Genomic DNA, 22,750 nt, shown 5'->3' on the forward strand with positions numbered 1-22,750 from the left:
CCTTTCTCTACACACGTGGGGAGGTTGATGGAAGTGGGAAATAGGGGCGCTGATAGTAAGTGAGGGGAGAAATGTAGAGGGATTATTCTCTGGGAATTCTTTGAGAGGTTGAAGGGTTCAACATTGCATATGCCATAAACAAATAGTATAATTATTATTATTTTTTGTTATAAGAGAAAGTGGCTTTTTTAAAACACCCTTCCCTGCAGTAGGCTTACTGTCAAAATGAGGACAGCGTATGTGCTTGGGAAACTTGGAGCTGTTGTAGGGAATTTAAAAGTGGTCAGTGTTTGTATTCAGGTTGGAGATTTGTGTCACTGCTGAACATATGCAGGGATGAATTCTCAGTGTTAAAGACTGAAAATACCTGAAAATGTGAAAATTGTGTTTAATTGATCATGTTGATCAATTAAACACAATCAAGTTAAAACAATAGGAGAAGTTGTGTGCACAAGTTGTATCAGCCTTTAGTGGTCAGCCAGTGTGTAAGTTATGTTTTAAATAATTGTCTTGTGTTATCTTGCTGAACTATTGTCGTACCGCACTGTACACTGTCCATCAGCAACCTTGTATTCTGTAGAAAATATTATTGAGCTAAACGATCAGTTGCTACCAGCTCATTCATTTTATCTTGTCATAAAATCAAATGACTGTGAAACGTGAAAAAACCCAGAGTCAGATCTGTTCTCTGGCACCTGAATCTGTTATCTGAAATTCGAACTGCTTTATTATCTAATAACGCAGGAGTTGCCCGTCTTAATTCATGCAGATAGGCAAAAACGACGTCTGTATTTGCCAAAGATCTGTAGTTTTTTTTTTTTACATTTGAGGGAGTTAAGCTTCATTTAATATATTCTCTTACAAAGCAGACACTTAAACACAGGAATAAAGCTTTTATTACAAGTATAACCAGCGGTTAATGGCTCACCTTAAATATTTAATGCACTCAGCTGATGCTTTTACGAAGAGTGAGTTGCAAGGACAACAGAGGTAAATTTCCAAAGGAGGTTGTCGACATCACAAACAGCCAGTAGTAAACAATATCAGGGCTAGCCGCTTTAAATGGCTTGACTCAGAGTTCTTGAAAGTAAATCGATGTCTGACTTTCATTTGTTCTTTCTGTTGTCCAGACAAAACTCTCAGTATCTCTGATAAGTAGGATCGCGCATGCACGTTTACACAAATGCACTTTCCTGCCCGGCACTGCGGCAGAGCACATCTCTCTGAGGCAATGGTGTTTTTGGTCAAACACAGTAACTTTTTAAACATACAATTGTTCCATAATTAGTGAGATGCTAATTAATTTATGCTCCCCTGTTTGATGTACAGTATGGCAATACTTTGAAAGCAACTGTGTTCGTTCTTTGCATAAATTTGTAGCGTTTTCTGCAGAGTTCAAAAGAAATGCGGCAGAGTTTAGAAAGGCACGCTTGCATTTAAATAATGCGCCCCATTTTCCCGTCTGTTTGTTTTTAGGGATAATATTAATGAATTAACATTTTAAACAATCCGTCATTATTGTTGCGCTGCCACTTATTTTTAACTCAATTAGATTTTAATAGATCATTTTTTCCTAATGTGCACACTATGTTCTCCCCACTTTGTTCACTGCACAACAAAAGATTAATTACAAATAAGAGGAATGATCAAAAACATGATAATCAAATTGCAACAATAAGTTGGGAATTGCAATTCTAATGCAATACAATGGAGTATGTGTTGCAAATTAACCACCCACTGTCTGTTAGTGTGTGTGTGTGCTTGCTAACATGTGTGCATGTGTCTGTGTGTGCAAACAGTATGGAGCCACGCTGAGTTTACATACATGATAAACACTTTGCTTGTGCTTTTAAATAATTCTCAATGGACATCAGAGATTTTAACGTTTTACCTTATAGAGGTCTAATTATTATATATTTATCAGCAGAAGGACAGACACCCCAAATACAGCCCTATAGTAACAATTCTATCTCACATCGCGAGTGATGTGTATTTAGAGTCAGTCCATATTATTTTTTAAAAAATGACAAAAAACCATATCTCTTTACTTTTCAAAAGCCTTTTACTAGCTGACGTTAAATAATATACCCTCACCGTCCACTTCATCACGCACATCTAAGGTTAAACTGCTTCTTACCACAAACTTGCATTTAGGCATGCAGACATGCTCAGGATGCCCTGCTGAAGTTCAAAACGAGCATTTTCCCCAAAGAACTATATCTTTGAGCTGATAGAAAGGAAACGATAACTATATATAAATAACCATTGATTACAACCAAGGTATGCAGAACAGCATCTCTGAGCACCCCATCCCTGAAACAGAGGGGCTAAAGCAGCTTCCACTCATGTCGGCCTGAAAACAGGAATTGATACAGTTCACACAGGCTAAACAAAAGACTAGAAGACAGGAAGACTGGTCTGATAAATGGTCATTTCTCCTGCAACATTCAGATTTTAGGCTCAAAATTTGCCATATACAACGCTGGATCCATTCTGCCTTTTATCAATAGTTCACACCGGTGGTAGTGTCGAAATGGTGTGTGGGATATTTTCTTGGCACACTTTTGGGTCCCTTTAGTGCCTTACAATGTGACCAGTAAGTGTATAGATTCAATTGACTGCTAAGAAAAACTGCTGAAAAACGTCCAGGCTTGGCATATATCTAGAGTAGCCTTTCACCTTTGCAGTCCAGTCTCTTTGAGCTCGATGGCTGAGTGTCATCTAATGCTCGTAAATTGGAGCAGAGATGATAACAGATGAAAAGATGATCTTGCTGTCACACTTGGAAAACAACACAGTCTCATCCTTCATTCGTTGATTCATTTATTTATTTAACGTGAAGACAAGGTTTTGTGGGCGCTGCTCTTTTTTTAACATTACTCCTGTGTATCGGGTAGTTAAAGTATAAGCTATGGGATGCACTTTGAAAACCAGAAACCTCAGCTCACCCACTGTTATCAGGTCACCAACCTCACCTATGCTCTCATGGTCACACTGTGCTATGGAAATATTTATTTATTTATTTATTTTTTTGTATCTATTTTTTGGCCACTTCACATGAGTATGTAGCAGACGGATCTCGGTGTGCGATTCCTTGTTGTGTCTTCAGAATGGCAGACAAGAGAAATTGTCAGTTGTACGCAAGGTGTCACCAGCCTGCGCGACAGACGGGGCAATTCAGTCCCCGGAGGACAATGCGGCCAGGTGAATTTGTAGTAGCTTGGCCTAGAGGTCATCATCGTCAGCCACTGTCGCCCTGTCACTCCGAATGGGCCCCCAAATCATGTTGTCAATGGTGATGCATCGAGATCTTCCTCGGGCAAAAATTGGATGCTCCAAACTCAGCTTGATTGATGCATTGGGCAGGTTGTGCCTGCCTGTCTTCGGGATGTGTCCTTACCCTGGTTTAAAGATGAAGCAACAGAGACGTACTTGGTTGCGGTGAAAGCAGAGAGATGTACTTTTAAAAGTTTTTTTTTTTTTTTTTGTGCTAGCGGTTTTCTTATCAAAGAATCTACCATATCTATCAGCCTTGAAATTTATAGGATTTTAACTGCCTTTTCATTTTTCTCGGTACATCTTTTGTGGCACGGTTCAATCAGTGTTCTGAGAATGTTGTTCTCACTGTTTTCATTGAGGCATCAGGATTACATTATGGCTCGAAGGCGAATGCACAGCTTGTACATTCAGTGGATGCCACAATGAAACGGAATGAAAAATAGCTGTTTTTCTGTGACCAAAAGTGCAGCCTTTATGCATCCAAGGGCATGGCATTCTTGGGCCCTGGGTACTAGCCGTGGAGTGTTGTGAACATGAAATATCTTCTTTTATGTGCCATTTTTTTCATTATGCTCCCTCTGTCTCTTTCTTTCTCCGCTTTCCTCCAATGGTTTTTCCTTGATGGTCTCGTCTGGCCCGGGTTGCTCTCTTTCTGTGTGTGTGAGTGTGGGGCTGTGTACATGTGAGTGTGTTTTAATAGACGCCACTGTTAATGCTGTCTTTATTGCCTCGTTTCTTGCTATTTGCGTAGATTTATGAGCACAGATTTTTTGTTTCTTTACATAATGCGTGTGCTCTGTGTGTATTTGTTAATACTCAATCATATAATTGTGTTTTTTTTAATGTCAGAGAACACAGTATGAATATAGGCACTTGAGATTTTCTATTTCAATAAAACTGTGTGGAACCTTGGGTTGAAGCCTTTGATGGCTTAGCGCAGCCTGCAACGAGGAAGAAGTCTTGCAGACGAAACAAATGCAAGCTGAGCTTTATACAGAGGTGGCCCACTTTGGAGAAGTTGTCCTACTTCTTTCCTCATTACTTCCGACTAAAGTCTAATTCAGCTCTGTGCGACTAGAATAGACTTCAAATCAACCTTACCTGCATTAGTTTTGATCTTTTTTCTTCTTCTTCTTCTTTTATTTTTATAAAAATATAAGAGAGAAAACAGGTGTAACAACTTTGTCCTCCTCTTCTTTCTTTCTCCCTTTCTCTCTTTCTTTGTCTGTGTTTACAGGGCCTGTTCATCTTTCTGATATATGGGGTGTACAACACAGAGGTAAGTCTGCATTGTGTCTCAAGGCTGTTGGAGTGAATGAGAGAAATGACAAGTTTCTGATGGGCTCCTTGCTTAAAATCAGTGTGGGTGGGGTGCGCCAGAGTGTGTGTGTGTGTGTGTGTGTGGATGGGTAGAGGGATGAGAAGGAGGGGAGGGGACATCGTTTCCATGCGAGCGTCCCACTGCCCTTCATGCTTGGACTAACTTATATGCATCTGAGTCCAACCATTTAACACTGACACGCTGCAGTTCTCAGCCACTCATTCCTCACCCACATTGGCTAATATTTCACTGCCTCTTTAAGTTTTTAAACTCACAGCCCTCCATTTAGCATCCTGACAAAGCAGCTGGCCAGGGCTTTGCAGGGCTCCAAGCAGTACCCGTAATTGAACCGAAAGAAAAAAAAAAGGTAGTGGTGGTGGTGGGGGGACAATATGCAACAAACAATATAGAATGAAGGGTGATAAAATGCAATCTTACTGCCTTATTACCATTTACCAAACCATAGCTGTGCGGGGGTGGAGAATGGTTGAGCGTCTAGACGGAGAGTTGTGATTTAATGGATGAGTCGCATGTCACAAAAATCACTCTTGGTCAACTGTGGCTCTTTGTAAAGTCTGCATAGGTGATGCTGCGTTTAAACTTAGGCCCACCTTCCAAAGTTGCATGTGAAAATTTAAAATTCAAAAGTCTGAAAAATGTGCAAAAATAAAGAAAGCAACAAGCAAATGGAAAAGACTGTAAATCTGAATGTAAATGCAGCATACGAAGCAAAATCTAAGACACCGTTTCTGCGGCTTGCTATTCATTTATGGTGAATACACATATACGCTGTCTTTTTGTTAGGCTTTTCTTTGACTGAATACACAAGGTCATTGGTCATTAGTCCATCGTCCTCCACTGCTCTTTTCTATTTCTCTTTCTTCAGTCTCTTTTATTTCAGCTTTCTGTCATTATCACCTGGCTGCTGACCATCAAAGAGAACATCTCGAGTTTTCTGTCCTTTTCCATTTTGTTTTCTCCCTCCTTTCTTCTCGAGAGCGCCGAGAGCAGCGTCCCTGAGTCATAGGCGACGTACTGACAATGCAGAGCCAGGGAGGGATGACCTTTCGCGCTGTAAAATACATCAATATAGCATTCTTGCTTAAGTGGCTTTTCAGTGCTCGGGAATTAGTTTTCTTACACTCATGCTGTCCTTGACCCTGAGGTCCTCGTGGTTTGTGAGCAGCTCCTCTTCAGGTTTGATTTTCAAGAGGACCTCACTGTTGTGGTAAAATTTGGGGGAAACAAAACAGAAAACTGAGTGATTATTTCATCTGCTCCCACTGACCCCGCCATCACCTCTCGAAGAGTAGGGAGCTTTTCTTTTGTTTCTACTTTTTCCTCCAGATTGTGATGCTTGGCAACGTTGGCTTTAGGTTTCAGCCTTCGTGACCCCTTAAAAGAAAATATTTGCTTGGTAAAAATTTTATTATTTTATTTATTTTTTTGTAAGGATCCTGTGGGCAGGATATACGGTGTCCTGGCATTTTGATTCATTCAAAAGCTGTCTTGGAAGGGACTTTCAGCGACAGCTGGTATAGCACATGGCAGGTACACAAAACACACAGTGAGCACACTGTGTGTAAAAAGTTTGCAAAGTTGCTGTTAGTTGTTAACATTTAAAACAGATGAGTCTAACCGCCTCTGTGTCAGGAGATTTCGCTTTGATATTCTTAAGGTGGTGAATTAACTAGTGCCTGAAAGTCAGGACATGCTCCATTTATGAAGCCGGTTTCTAGGCTGAATAATTACAATTGTGTATGGTATGGAAGAGAGACTACATCTGCTGCTATTACCCTCAAAATGTATCGTTTTAATTGCTAATTACCTGACAGTAGCTTTCCATTATTCATTGCAATTAGCTTTTCCTTGGTGGTCACCTTGTAATCCCACGCTTTGATGACCTTTTATTTCCATCAGCTCCAAGGATGTCGGCAGGTGTTGTCGGGCAGACTGCTTTAATATGGTAATCGCTTAGCACCCATTTACATGGGAAACCATGCTTTGCATCCTTTGCATCATTGCGAAACCTTGAGTGTGCGCAAACCCCTTAAACGCATAACGATCATCTAAAACAATGCCCTTCCCCTCATTGTCAAATGATTAATTAAGTTGTGTCATGTAATTGCCTCAGCTCACTGGCTGCTTTTGAGATCAGTGAAACCCTCGCGTCTCATTTTGCCCATTAAAATAATGATAAGATAGTGTCTATCCAACATCTGCACTGTGTTGACGACCTCCTTAGTATCTTGTCAGAAATAATAGAAGGGCTTTTGAAACGCAATGCTGGCATTGTTGATTTTGCCTTGTCACGAGGCTTAGGCTCTCTTCATTATGTCGCCCTTCAGCAGTGGTACGTATGCAAAACATCTTCTGCATACACATGCTGTCTCTGAGACCGTGTGTATGCGTTCACTGTGGTGTCATAATTTATAACACGGCGTGACTTAATGAAGCCATAAGCCATAATGCATATTCACTAACGTTGTGGGCCGGGCTGGGATGGGCTGTAGTGATAAGGGGCCGGGCTGGGACGGGCTGTAGTGATAAGTGCCCAGCCGATACAAATTTACAGTTAGTGCTGACAGAGGGCACAAACACAAGAGCGCGCATGCATACGCTAACATACACATGCTCACTCTCACAAGTACCAGAGGATTTTGAAGAAGATAGGAATAACTGAACTACCGGCAATTTTTTAACCTATTTTTATTTACTTATTTATTAGTATTTTGTTAGTAAACAGTTAAAGAAATTTTAATAACAAAATAATAACAGCGCCCCAATAGAAATTAAAGAATAAAGTTGGTTTAATAAAGTATAGGAATAGAAAAAATGTAAGAATTAATTTTTGTATCCTGTAATATTTATTTCACTGTACTGAGAAATTAGCAAAATGTAATCGAAGCAAAGCAGTTCTTGTAAAAAAAAAAAAAAAAAAAAAAAAAAAAAATATATATATATATATACATATATATATACATATATATATATATATATATATATATATATATATATATATATATATATATATATATATATATATATATATCAACTTCTGTCTGGTATTTTATGTGTTAAATGAAGGTGTGCAGTATACTGTTTCATCTGAGTGTAAAAATGTAATCTGTTCTGCTAGGCCAGTCCCTTCTCCTCCAATAGCTCCCATTTGTTGGTCCCGGCGCTCTGTGTTGACAGATGATAGCTTGAAGTCGTCTCCTTAGTTTGCCAGCTCTATGTGTCACTTTCAAGTCCCATTAGCCGCTGGGACATGCTGGAGCACCCTCTCGCACACACATACACTATCCCAACCACTGCGTGTCAGTGTCTGCAAACTAACCCTCAAAATATGTTCCTTCCATTCCACATTTTATTCTCCCTTCTCCATTTTTACACTTTGCATACTCGCAGGTGTTTGCTGTGGAAGATATTTTGTTTTAATTCAGCGTGTGCTGCAGTTATCTCTTTTGCTCCCATTCTCTGTGTCTTTCTTTCAGGTTCGAAGCACGGTCAACAGAATCAAGGAGAGGAGAAAAGCGCTTAATTTTTCAGTATGTAATCTTCCATTTTCCTGTGAACAAGTGTGTGTGCACGTCTTTATTCTGTTGTGTGTGTGTGATAAACACTGGTGTGACAGACTCAATTTTCCTTACAGCGTTTGCTTCTCATGAAAAAAAGAAAGAAAAAATTCCTACTACAGCAATGCCACAAAGAGTCTCTGTACATCGGCTCACTAGTCGACAGTCCGTGTTAGATGCCCTTATACATCAAACATACACCCATAATAACCCCCCCCCTTCCCTGCCCTCCTCACTCTCCCCATTGCAGCACCTTCATCGTAGCAATGTCAAGCTCCACGGTGGGTTACAAGTTTCTAATCCAGGACAAGCCATCCCCTGACATTAAAGTGTCAGGCCAGTATTTATACCTTGGTGGACGCCGTTTGGCTGAAATTGTGGGATGCTGCACGTGTGTCTGTGGTGTGTGTGCGTCTTGGGAGATTATAGCCTAACCAAAGGACATTAAAAGTAGTCACAAGTCTGTAGCACACACAAACATGCACATGTCAGACACGCATACGATTGCAAACCTTAACGCCTTGACAAACTCTCATTAAACTTATACCCAACCTCATCTTCCAATTGCATACACAGGTGCATGTGCATGAAAAGCCTCTGCTCCCATTGGAGCACACCACACAGCACCTTTCTCTGTATTCTAACCCACATATGTGACCCACCTTATAATAAAAAAGGAATGCAATAAATAAGTTGGCTAATTAATGTTTTCTGCATGTCTCCCTGTATGCATGTCTATGCAATGGGGTTGTGTGTTTGGGGGGGTTGGGGGGGACTTGCCTCCTGGTGCAATCTGATATATTGGTTGCTCATGTTATCAGTGAGCCCCCCCCCCCATCTACCATCATTTTTACTGCTTCCTCTCCCCTCTGTGGCGGCAATTTTCCAATCCTGCTGGGTTCCGCTATCAGAATGCGTTTTTTAGCCATCACCGCTGCCTGACAGTTTTTAGCTAATGCTATCTTGTGCCATAAATCCTGCTTGAAATACTGTATCTACCTGTCCTTTGGTTAGATAGGAGACATTTGGCTCTAGATGACCGCACATGCCCCTATATATCCCCTTGTTGTAAAACATAGGATTGGGTATTGTGCCTTGCCGGGTGAGGGATAAAGAGGCTTCAGCGTGTTACTGCATATGGGGTCATTTGAAGACAAATGGCTCTTCAGAGATAGAGGGATTTATATGTTGCATTACTCATGAGTGAAGATTTACCCCGAAAAGGATGATTCACAATAAATTCATTTTAGGAATTGAAAGTGGTTATTTAAATAAAAAAAAGACCATTTTAAGCTTTCATTGTCCTCTTATACCTTTATTGTAAAAACATTAAACGTAGCCAGTACTAAGCCGAGTTATGTCAAAGCCACCGCAGTACTGACTTTTGGAATATGCCTTCATCTCTAGGCTGATGTAGTGTCTCTAAACAGTGCAAAGGGTATAAATGCACAGTATTCTGCCAAAACCTTGATCCACCCATCATTTCTTTATATTTTGCTAGGAAAAGGGGAAATATGTATAGAGATTTCTTGAAATATGCAAAAATAAATGGAATAAAGTATATAAGGCAAAAACAGAGTTTGAAAGTGCATATTTGGTTTCACTATCTTTACTCTTCAACGCAGCCTGAACTCTCACAAGCAAGCTTGTCATTTCTTATGCTTTTACTGCACTGGCATTGTGTTTCTTATGCTAAACAATGAAGCTGTTGCCAATCACACCTTTCCAGATTATGTAACTGTACTTTTCTGTGTTTAGAATTCCATGAATGGTGGCACAGTCTCTACCACCACCAGTTGAAATTCAGCCTCAAACCATGACAGAGCCTCCACCGTGTTTTATACCTCCCTGTTTATTTCTGCCATACATATTGATGACTATTTGAACCCACAATTTAAAATTTGGATTCATCAGCCAGCTTTATCTTGTGTAATACTTCTTAATAGTGGTTTCGTCACAGTCAATTTTCTAGTAAGACCATGTCTGATGAGGCTTCAGCAAACAGGAGAGCAGGAGATAAAGGACCATATGTATCTCTTAGAGCCTATGTGAGGGCTTTGCTGGATTTTTTTCTCTATTTCTTAAATAATTTATAGCTTAATGTATCATCCAATCTATTATTTTTTTCAGGGGAGAAAAAACCCGCACCAATGATATAAAAGTCTCAAAAACCCACAAAACCCGTATATGATATATTAGGCATTAAGGGGCTAAGGACATAATGTTCATGCTTTCATCAGCTGTAGATAGTGTTTTAGGCCTGCCACTTGTGACCCCCACCAGTCTAGTTTCCTCAAGGACACACTGCATACTGTGCTAAGATATGCGAAGTGTTTGGCTAATAGCTCTCTTAGAATTTGCCATAGTATTTCTTGGTATTTTCCATTTCATTTAGAGAAATTGGAACATTTTTGTTCCTGCTGCCAGTAAGTATTTAAGTTATTTTTATTTACTAGTATTTTTCTTCCTGTTATGTGTAGACACATCACTGGTTCATCATTTCAGGTGCTTCAAATGTTTTTTTTGGAATACTTTATTGATTCATACGTCAGTGTTCAGTGGAAATGAGTGTTGGCTGAAACCTTTAGACAGTACTGTATGACAGTCTGGCACAAACACATCATTTTTCCCTGGTGTTGCAATATTTAACTTTAAAAGTCGTTGGTCTTGCTATAGTCTGCTATCGTTGAAGAATTTGCAGGTGGCTAGATTTATAACGACCGATTAATCTGCTATACATGGCTGTGAACTGTGGGAGAAAGCTGGAGCACATGGAGAAAAACCACACAAGCACAGGGAGAACCACCTACTTTGACAGCTTCTTGTATAAATTCCACCAAACCTAATCACACACTATCCCCTCTTTAATTCCCCACCACTGCTGACCTCTTTAGCCCTTTTCCTCTACTTGGGTGTGGATCTCAAACAGCGTTGTTTTCTTGTTTGACCCCAGGGAGCACAGTTTTATACACACACACATACACACAGTCACTTTGAACAGTGTCGCCTGTCTGTTTGATACCTCGTACCTCTTGACCCACCCTGACCTTCTTGTACACTCACAGCCAGATTGCTTTGTGAAATAAAGCTGTCAGTTGTAGGACCCAAATAAAAAACAACCCCCCCCCTTAGTGCTCCGTGCCCCTGACATCACTGAAATATAGATATAAATTGGAAGTGGATTAGTTTTTTTGATCTTAATTCAAGTTTTGACAAGACATAGGAAGCTACATGTAGAAGTTACAATTTAAAAGAAAAAAAAAAAGGGACTAGAATTTGGTGTTGGTGTTTCCTTTCTTGTCTTTATCTGGTAGCACAAAAATATGTGTTGCTCAAAATACTTTTAATAAAATGCCATTTATTTATGTTGCTGGTTAAAGTGACTGACAATGACATGTCGCAGTGCATGCATTTGCCTTTTTCTATTTGCAGTAAGACAGAAGAGCAGGGTATAAAAGACATTCCAGTCTGATATAGTACAGTACAAGACTTAGGAAACCCTGGAACCTTGTCATTGGCCTCCTTGACCCCACAACTCCAATTGAGAGCCGTGCAAATAAGTGGGTTTTGTGTGATTGCAGTTTATTTTGGTCTGGATGGAAGATGCATGTGCATGGTGTAAAACAAAGAGCTCTTTCACTTACTTTTCTGCATCAGCTGCTCTAGCTTGCTGGCCACACTGTGTGAAGAATAACACAGTACGTAACAATAGCCTATATGATTTTTCGAAATCGTGATGAGGGGTAATCAAGGGAAAAAAGGCATAATTTAACATGAAATATCTACCACTCGTCCATCTGAGTTTAGTACACATTTCCTAATATATGTTTATGTATTTATTTTCCAGTTTTTCTTGAAAGTACTGTTAAAGTACCTTTCTTTAACATTTTAAATGCATAAGAGTGCCAAGTGGAATAGATACAGAAGGCAGCAACATAAGAATGATGATAATTGTATATATAACTAATTTGTATCACTAATGGGCAATTAATAAGCTGCTGATGATACTGCTTTCTTATATCTTATAGAACTGTGCCAGTTCCCGACCATCCAGTTCAGTTACCAACTCTCGTCCTGTCAGTTTCCCACTTGGAACAACTCCAAGCCAGGAAGAGGAAGGCTATGCTTGCAGCACCACGCTAGGCCCGGCAATGCAGGAAGAGAACAGCCAAGGTGAGCTCTGACTCCAGTGTCATGCAACTGTAAGTGGAGTTCACAATCCTGGAAAAGTAAAAAATGAAAGAAGTTGTAATGTCCAAAAATCACAGTGAAGCAGTGATTGATTTCTGTCCAGTGATAAACATTGAAGACCAATCATGGTGCATGTATAGTTGGCAGTCATGAAGGAAACTTTCTATTGTTTCTTCTGATTAACTAAAAAATTCATTTAAAAAAGACTTTTGTCTCAATTTAACCCTTTAAAGCCGGTCGGAACAGACACGCTCCATTTTGCATAACTATTTTTAAATCCCGGTAGCACTGCAACCACGTAAGCTAGCGCAATAATTTTTTTTGCATATGAAACCGGAGGAGTTGTACTTACATCTTATGCCATCAGCTTGTCCTAGGTCACAGTTTCCTTCCACATATAGCTTTGCAAAAACTGCATAAAAAGCACTTGCAGCAACAAAAACACAATATTCCAGAAACACGCTTTGCCGATCCGATCAGCTGTTTGTAACACTTCCTACGTCCATCAGCGTGAACTGTCGCATGTCTGCCATGAGCTGCCCGAAACCAGAAGTGACGTCATTTTGTGGAAATGTAGTTTTTTACGATCGGGGCCTTATGAGCCTATACTTGTGTTTTTAAAAGTTATGTTTGAGTTTATGACTTTCTGTGTCGTTTCTGGGATGCTTAGGACTCATATTGCACTGCTGGAAATAGTTTATTTTGATGCATATGCTGTTATTTTGCAAATTTGCATTATAATATTTATTTTCGTTTTTCCTGCAGTATATGAAAATTGGTGTATTTCAAAAATAAAACTATGAAGACACTTAAAATAAATTTCCTGTGGTGGGAAACTAGTTTGTGCAACTTTTTTGTATTTACAGTTTTGAGGGATAAGCCTCTTAAATTTCTCTAACTAGAAATATATGTTAAAAAAACAAAAACGATTTTCAATTTTTTTGTAGTTTATTGCACTTTTTTGCAATTTATGTAATTACTATGCACCTAATGCAGACATATTATTAAAGTTTGGGCTATAATGGTTGTATTAATCAGAAAGTCGGTGGTTCGATCCCAGGCTGCCTCCTGGCTGCATGCCAAATATCCTTGGGCAAGATACTAACCCCGTGTTTGCCTACTGGTGGTGGTCAGAGGGCCCGGTGGCGCCAGTGTCCGGCAGCCTCGCCTCTGTCAGTGCGCCCCAGGGCAGCTGTGGCTACAATGTAGCTTGCCATCGCCAGTGTGTGAATGTGTGTGTGAATGGGTGAATGACTGAATGTAGTGTGAAGTGCTTTGGGGTCCTTAGGGACTAGAAAAGCGCTATACAAATGCAGGCCATATTGATGTATAGCAACTTGAAATGCTCCCAAAATGGCTCCACAGCATGTAAAAATATAATATAAGCTCTGGTGGACTTGGTTCTATGGTAGGTCTTAAAGGGTTAAACAGTAAAAGGGCCACATTTCCAGCATAATGATTCCACCTAGAGAAATGTAAAGCAGTTACTGTATTGTATTGCTTTAAATAGTAATATTTGTCTTTTCTTGTATCACTTTAAAATGTAATACAGTTGCCCTTTTGTTTGGCAGTTGAAAAAAAGCAAAGCCTTCTCTGATTCAGTTTTCCACACAATCTTTTCTAGTTCTGCTCAAAAGATGTGCAATAGCATGCAGTCTTTGGAGCTAAACATAATAGCAGGTCACAATATTGCTTGCTAATTTGATTATTCTGCTGGCCTTACTTCTCAAAAAGCACAACCAACCCACCATCACTTAAAGGAACAAGGAAGGTCACCTATTCTGTGATTTCTTTAAAAAAGTATTATTATTTTTGTTATTTGAATGAAATTTTCATTTCTTTAGAATAGCTGAAATATTTTCTTGGTCGTGTGTCTTTGTACTTCATCTTTTTAAGACGGCAGCACCTGTAGCCTTGGTTGTTGAAATTTTCTGCTCAGCAGTAGAAGTTTTCAAGTGAAGGACTTTAATTTTCACTGAACACTTCAGTACAAGAATAGAAGAAGCTTTTTGAAAGATTTTCTTTAAGGAAGCAGTGAGAGTGATTGTTTAGAGGGGGAAGGGTTGCAAAATAGGCAGCCAAAAGATGTGAAGATGGGGTGTTATTGAATATGAGACTAAAGGTTTATTTTCTGTGCACAGATTATAAATTAAAAACAAAACTAATAAAACACCAAATTCGTGGGGTGCAACAGCCATCCAATCAGTTTCGTCTTCATTATGGTATGGAATCTATGCATGCAGTTCAAATTAAAATGCTTTTCCATGGTTTTTTTAAGGGGCATTGGGAACAACGCTGCACTCTTAACCCATTATTACCAACACCCCTGATCAGTGTCCAGTTGAATTGATTACATATTGCATTGGGTCTGAAAGCCACATGAATTCATTGATGAGTAATTGATGAAAAATTTCAGATTCACATTTGCAAAGAAACAAAAGGCACTTTAAGTTTTAAGAGTCTCGCATATCATCATAGTGTCTACTACAAGAAAAATAATGCCATCTCTATACTAGTGCGACACCATCCCTGGGAGTGTACCTCATGCCTTTGATTCATATCATATTATTTTGAAGAAGAATACAATGACCTCAGTGCATATATTGAAACTTGGACATCACTATACTTGGACCTGGATTATAGGTCTGAAGGTTTGGTGTTGCAACTTGTGCGATCCCATGCAAGATGATCTGTAAGGCAAGGCAAGGCAAGTTTATTTGTATAGCACAATTCAACAACAAGGTGATTCAAAGTGCTTTACAGAGACATTAGAAACAAGAACAAATAAAAAGCATGATTTAAAATTGATTAAAACAAGCAAATAAACTAACTAACTAATTAACAAACAAACAAACAAACAAAACAGTATATAAAATCAAAACAGATAAAATCAGAACAGTAGATAAAATCAGTAGTTAAATGTAAGTTTTGAAATTTAAGCTTAAAGTGTGGATTTGGTGCTTTATTCAAATGCAGCTGAGAACAGGTGAGTCTTCAACCTGGATTTAAATAAACTGAGTGTTTCAGCTGATCTGAGGCTTTCTGGGAGTTTGTTCCAGATATAAGGAGCATAAAAGCTGAATGCAGCTTCTCCGTGTCTGGTTCTGACTCTGGGAACTGATAAAAGACCGGATCCAGATGACCTGAGGGATCTGGAAGGTTCATACTGGGTCAGGAGGTCATTGATGTATTTTGGTCCTAAACCATTCAGAGCTTTATAGACCAGCATCAGAACTTTAAAGTCTATCCTCTGACGGACAGGCAGCCAGTGTAAGGACCTCAGAGCTGGACTGATGTGGTCCACTTTTTTGGTCTTAGTGAGGACTCGAGCAGCAGAGTTCTGAATGAGCTGTAGTTGTCTGACTGATTTTTTAGGTAGACCTGTAAAGATGCTGTTACAGTAATCAAGCCTACTAAAGATGAATGCATGGACTAGTTTTTCCAGGTCCTGTTGAGACATCAGATCTTTTATCCTTGATATATTCTTGAGGTGATAGTAAGCTGACTTTGTTATTGTCTTAATGTGTTTTTCTAAGTTTAGGTCTGCATCCATCACTACACCCAAATTTCTCGCCTGGTTTGTGGTTTTTAGATGTATAGATTGAAGTTCTCTGGTGACCTGTAATCGTTTTTCTTTGGCGCCAAAGACTATTACCTCAGTTTTGTTTTTGTTTAGCTGGAGAAAATTGTGGCACAACCAGTCATTGATTTCCTCAATGCATTTACCAAGAGCCTGTACAGGGCCTCGGTCTCCTGGTGACATTGTGATATATATTTGTGTGTCATCTGCATAGCTGTGATAGTTTATTTTGTTGTTGTTTATGATCTGTGCCAGTGGGAGCATGTAGATGTTAAACAGAAGGGGTCCCAAGATGGAACCTTGGGGAACTCCACATGTGATACTTGTCTGCTCAGATGTGAAGTTACCTATTGATACAAAGTATTTCCTGTTTTCTAAGTATGTTTTGAACCAGTTTAAGATAAGAGATAAGATAAGATAGAACTTTATTAATCCCTCGGGTGGGTTCCTCTGGGAAATTCGATTTCCAAAAAAGCACAGCACCGACAGAAGTTACAGAGTTATACACACACACATATATATAAATACAGAGACAATATAAATAAAATATACGAAGGGGATAAATAGAATAAATAGGAATAAAAATAAAAATACAAGTGAATTGCACATTTCAAGTATTGAGTCTATTGCACCGTTGACTATTTACAAAAGTATTGCACAAAAGGTATTGCACAGTGAGGTGAAGAGGCACTACAGCTTAGTTGTTCCCTCCTTTGTCCTCCTGTTTCCCCTCCCTCTCCCCTCCAGAGAGGAGTTAAACAGTCTGATGGCGTGTGGGACAAAGGAGTTTTTAAGTCTGTTAGTTCTTGTCTTTGGGAGAAGCAACCTGTCACTGAACAGACTCTTCTGGTTGTTAATGGCCGTGTGCAGAGGATGCCTGGCATTGTCCATAATGTCCATCAGTTTCTTTAATGTCCTTTTCTCTGCCACTGTCACCAGAGTGTCCAGCTTCATGCCGACCACAGAGCTAGCCCTCCTGATCAGTTTCTCCAGCCTGGATGAGTCCTTCTTTGCTGTGCTGCTCCCCCAGCACACCACAGCATAGAAAAGTACTCCAGCAACCACCGACTGGTAAAACATCCTCAGGAGCTTCCTGCAGATGTTAAAAGACCTCAGCCTCCTGAGGAGGCTCCTTAGTACAGTTCCTGAAAGACCTGTCCAGTTCTCCAGTCGTTTGAGTAATATGTTGTGGTCAACTGTATCAAATGCTGCACTGAGATCCAGTAAAACTAGGACTGACATTTTTCCACTGTCTGTATTCAGACATATGTCATTAAACACTTTGGTCAGAGCAGTTTCAGTGCTGTGGTTCTGTCTAAAACCTGACTGGAAGGCATCGTAGCAATTATTCTGTTTTAAGAAGTAACTGAGCTGTTGAGAAACTGCTTTTTCAATGATCTAGTTCTGATTGCAGCAGTGTAAGTATATTCCCCCACTAGCATATCTGCAAGGCATTACCGCAAAGCGTTCTCAATCTGAGAGTAGCGGCTGGCCCTATTGAGTGAAATCAGACATCTAAAGTATTCTGTTAAACTTTAACACTAACCAGACACCCTGGATTCAATCTAGCTGCCTGACCCATGCTGCACTCAGCAGGGTTGAAACTCCTTTTATTGTTGAAAAGATCGGCGATACCAGTTTCAAAGAAGGCTAAGAAAGCGGTAAAGGTCAATCTCAGGTTTCACTCTGTCATTTTTATTCTTTTTGCTCACTTTCTTTTACTGTTTACTAAAAAGTAAACAGTATTGAAGCCAACAGTTTAAGACCTTTGAATGTACTTATATGGGAATATATTTGTGAATAATTATGTATTTGACATGGCATGGACTCTACCAGTTAGAAGCAAAACTGATAACTTGACAATCTTTAGAAGAACTTCTACAATCTCTACAAGACAGCCTTCTTTTAAAAGTGCTTTCTTCTATTTGGAGGCTTAGGATAACAAAATCACCAAAACTCCACAGGTCATCGATTTCTACTTATGCCCAAATAAAAAAGTTTAAATTTGTAATAATTTAATTCTGAAAAGTAAACTTTCATATATTCTATATTTATTAGATATAAAGTGGAACATTTCAGACAGTTCAGACAGATTATAGGTTTTTTTATATTCAAAAATCAACTATCATTTTTTATTATGCTTTCTGAAACAGGTCTCTCTTGTAAATTTGTGTCAGCCCCACAAAATCCAGAGCCTGTAGAACTGTAGAACTGATGATACAATTACAAAATTATTTATTGAACTGTAGTCCAGATTATCCTGTTGCCAGGACCGAGCATTGTATTATCGGCAAACTTTCATGGGACAAAAGCCTAATAACAGAAGGGCTTTGCACTGTTATTTCCCATGTAGTACGTGAACATGACAGTGGAGTCTGCGGATGGGGCACCTTCCAGTGACCCACCCAAGGACTCATGAAAAGGCCAGTACCTTTGAGTTGTCAGTCAAGGCCCCTTCCCCAACCAAAATGTATCAACTGGGGTCATTTTGTGCATTGGAAATATCTGAATTAGGCAGATTTTTCCATTTAGAATAGAGCAGAGGTCGGTAACCTTTCTGATGATGAGTGCCATCTAAAATCTCGTCAGAAGTCAATGTGCCATATGATTGCATTAGCAATAAATTTAATAACGCTCTATACTAACAGTTACACACTATATAGAACAACTTTATAGAATTATTTTTCTTCGCAGATGTTGGCAGCTATCAGGAAATAGTTATAAGCTATATTTGAAACACACAAAAAAGACACTTTTTATCCATAACAAGAACTCCATAACAGCAAATGAACTGAAAATACAAATGCTATTTATGGTCTCCTCACAACAATGATAAGAAAAATAAACTGGGCCAATATGGCATGTTTGTTGATACAGAGATACACATGTTAATGTGATCTCTGGTCTCCCACTCAGAGACACAGGTCTCTGAGTGTCCAGCCTTCAGACGGTTACCTGAGGACGCCCTTCGTCTGAGAGAAAATCTGCTCACACAGTTCTGAGCCAAATGTCAATAAGGCTTCTGCAATGTTCTGAAGACAGTTAAACTTTACAGGTAGTGATGTCCAGCAGGTGAAAATGCAGCTCCATGAACACGCACAGCTATGGATTCCAGCTGCAAACTTTGACCCCCACAGACTCGAGCTTTTCAGTTCAATCAACTGCATTTCGATGTCCTCTGTGTCCAGCCAGTTAATGCGAGACAAACCCAGACTGCTCATTAAAACTGGTTCTGGTTTGATCAGAAAATAAAAACATTGGTCCATACACCTGAAAGTCCCGAAAACGCACTGTGAATTCTGCCTCAAGTCTACGGATGTATCCGTGTATTTCCGCGGTGCTGATGCTGCGTTGAGCGGACAGCTCATGATGCATTTGAAGTGTCAGAATGTGGAAATTTCAACATTGCTTGAAAAAACTGCCAGCTAGCAACATCCCTCCCACCAGTAGGCTAAGTTATTTTTAGCCAATTACAAGTTGAATCTGGTAGTTGGGGTTGTTAGCTAAGATACTGTCATTAAGAAGCTGCACAACTAATGTGTGTATGCGAGCTAATTTGCGATGTGTACCGCTGGCCCGGCCATTTATTTTTTAATGCACCTTCTCAGATTAATTCACTGCGTGTCGGGCTCGTGCCATCAGTTAACCCTTAGCGTGCCAATGGTTGCTGACACCTGGAATAGAGTACACTCTTTATATAACCTGTATCCTAATGGATTCTCATATTATTAGGATAGTAGTAGAATATAAGTCTGTACAGATATATTTAGAATAAGTAAACAATGCCTTGTTGATTTACTTGAAGAGGCTCCTTATGATTTTCTTTAATCCAGTGACATCTAAATGTTTGCTTTAGTAGAAAGAAGTGAATTAAAGGAAACTGGTTTTGTTCACAAGTTTTATTGGCAAAAAATGCAAAATTGTGTCAAATTTGATTGCTGACCTAAAAATAGGAAAGAATCTTTCACCTTTATTTACTTATTGTTAATTGTTAGCCTCATGATTTATGATCTGTATTAGAAAATGTCCATCAGCGAATTAGTCCTTTTGTCGCTAACCATGTGTCGTTAGAGGACGTAGGACAATCGAGCATCATATTACAATCTAGGTCTTGAGTAGATAAATATTATGTGGGTAAGAGTTTATGACACTTACAATAATGATATTCACATTTGAAAAGTACATATGCTGTGAGTTATTGCTCCTTGTTGCTGTTCTGTGCACCTCTCAAACTGTGATTTATAGCATTTCCTTTGCAGCTGATCTACATGATCCTCAGCAGTATTGCCGCGTCTCTTATTCATATGGGGCACAGTATATACAGTCTATATGCCACAGTTACATGACTGAACCTGCCATGCACCAAGACAAATTAAACTGAGCAGGAAAAAATAATGTTTTTGATGTAACACAACTGTAGAAATAATGGAGTGTCAGATATTATTACTTAGACCATTTGGTGCTCTTCCAATTTGCTGCTGTGCTATGAAGTCCACTGCAAATGCAATCACCTGCATGTGATTTATTGGGACTTGGGTTGTTGGCCAAGAACTCATACACCACTACATTGCTATTATTTTCTTGCTGTAACTTCTATTATTACTGTTCTAACACAGAGTGTGTGATGCTGTGAAAACACTAATATAGTAGTTGATCCATTTCTCAGAGTGACAAGCAGGCATTTCTAATGCTTGATTGAATCAGTAATAAATTCACAAAATGACAAAGTAACAACTTTTCAATGATTATGTATTCCATTAAAGTACAAATAACAAACAGATAATGTTCTTTTTTCTAACAATAACCATTGGATCTGCTGAGTGATACTGGTATCTTACATATACTGAACAAAAATAAAAATGCAACACTTTTGTTTTTGCTCCCATTCCCCATGGGATGGACGTAGAGACCTAAAATTCATTCCAGATACACAATATAACCATCCCTCCCAAACAGTGGTCACAAATCAGTCCAAATGTGTGGTAGTGGGCACATCTGCCATATTGAGATAATCCATCCCACCTCACAGGTGTGCCACATCAGGATGCTGATCTGACATCATGAGTAGTGCACAGGTGTACCTCAGACTGCCCACAACAAAAGGCCACCCTGGAATGTGCAGTTTTGTCTCACAGCAAAATGCCACAGATGCCACAAGCAATGAGGGAGCGTGCAATTGGCATGCTGACAGCAGGAATGTCAACCAGATCTGTCACCCGTGCATTGAATGTTCATTTCTCAACCATAAGCCGTCTCCACAGGTGTTTCAGAGAATATGGCAGCACATCCAACCGGCCTCACAACCGCAGACCTCGTGTATCCACACCAGCCCAGGACCTCCACATCCAGCAGGTTCACCTCCAAGATCGTCTGAGACCAGCCACCCAGACAGCTGCTGCAACAATTGGTTTGCACAACCAAACAATTTCTGCACAAACTGTCAGAAACCGTCTCAGGGACGCTCAACTGCATGCCCGTCGTCCTCATCGGGGTCTTGACCTGACTCCAGCTCATCGCCGTAACAGACTTGTGTGGGCAAATGCTCACATTCGATGGCGTCTGGCACGTTGGAGAGGTGTGCGCTTCACGGATGAATCATGGTTCACATTGTTCAGGGCAGACGGCAGCTGAGAATGTCCCAGTTCTTGCATGGCCAGCATACTCACCGGACATGTCACCCATTGAGCATGTTCGGGATGTGCTTGACCGGCGTATACGACAGCGTGTACCAGTTCCCACGAATATCCAACAACCTCGCACAGCCATTGAAGTGGAGTGGACCAACATTCCACAGGCCACAATTGACAATCTGATAGACTCCATGCGACGATGTGTTGCACTGCATGAGGCAAATGGTGGTCACACCAGATACTGACCGGTTCTGGGTCCCCAGACCCCCAATAGCGCAAAAAACTGCACATTCCAGGGTGGCCTTTTGTTGTGGGCAGTCTGAGGTACACCTGTGCACTACTCATGATGTCAGATCAGCATCCTGATGTGGCACACCTGTGAGGTGGGATGGATTATCTCAATATAGCAGATGTGCCCACTACCACACATTTGGACTGATTTGTGACCACTGTTTGGAAGGGATGGTTATATTGTGTATCTGGAATGAATTTTAGGTCTCTACGTCCATCCCATGGGGAATGGGAGCAGTAACAAAGGTGTTGCATTTATATTTTTGTTGAGTGTATATACGGTCAAGTAGTAATTGTTTCTGAGTGGGTGTAAATTTCTGCATGATTGGGACAAATATTCAAAGCAGACAGTGAGTTATGTTAAGGAGTGATATTCAGTGAGAAATCGGAAAGTAAAGCAAGTATTTGCCACGAAGAAGGACATGCGCGTGATGAAGGAAGGAAGGAAGAGTTTATTTAGCTTTTCTGTTGGGTCTCCTTTGCTTCAGTGGACTGTATTATAGAGCTTTCTATGGCTTTGTCACTCTTTTTTGTGTCCAGTTTATATCTAATAATTTCTCAATGTATTTTTATTGCAGTTCTAGTTGTGCACTTTATAGATTTTACTAAAGGTCTGATGTAATTTTAATTTAAAACCTACAGGCTCAGTTATAAACAAAGAGAAACTGATGGGTCACCTGCCCTAAATTCTTTTGCTTTCCAGGTGACTATAATGAAGAAAAGGTGTTGTGAAGTGTTGTGCAGTCTTATAAATTTATAATAGTAAACCATATTTCTGATGTTGTTTCCAGTTTGAGTAACCTTACTTGTAGGAACCATATGCCTGCACATTGCTGACATCTGACACCCATTTCTCTTCCTCTTTTTAGAACATGTGTTT

General features: G+C 39.8%; 1 protein-coding gene across 2 annotated transcripts in view; it reads left to right on the forward strand.

Annotated features, from left to right (window-relative positions):
* The window catches only part of LOC309688742 (adhesion G protein-coupled receptor D2), a gene marked incomplete at its 3' end in the record, with an annotated part of 94,513 nt that overhangs the window by 33,784 nt on the left and 37,979 nt on the right, over nt 1-22,750 (forward strand). For both annotated transcript variants that reach the window (XM_082504679.1, XM_082504680.1), the window contains exons 21-23: nt 4,517-4,558; nt 8,098-8,151; nt 12,207-12,351. In XM_082504679.1, coding sequence (XP_082360805.1) covers nt 4,517-4,558; nt 8,098-8,151; nt 12,207-12,351 — 241 coding nt within the window. The remainder of the gene's footprint in view (nt 1-4,516; nt 4,559-8,097; nt 8,152-12,206; nt 12,352-22,750) is intronic.

Source organism: Aulonocara stuartgranti, assembly GCF_965226115.1.
Source record: "Aulonocara stuartgranti genome assembly, chromosome: 15".
NCBI lineage: Eukaryota > Metazoa > Chordata > Actinopteri > Cichliformes > Cichlidae > Aulonocara > Aulonocara stuartgranti.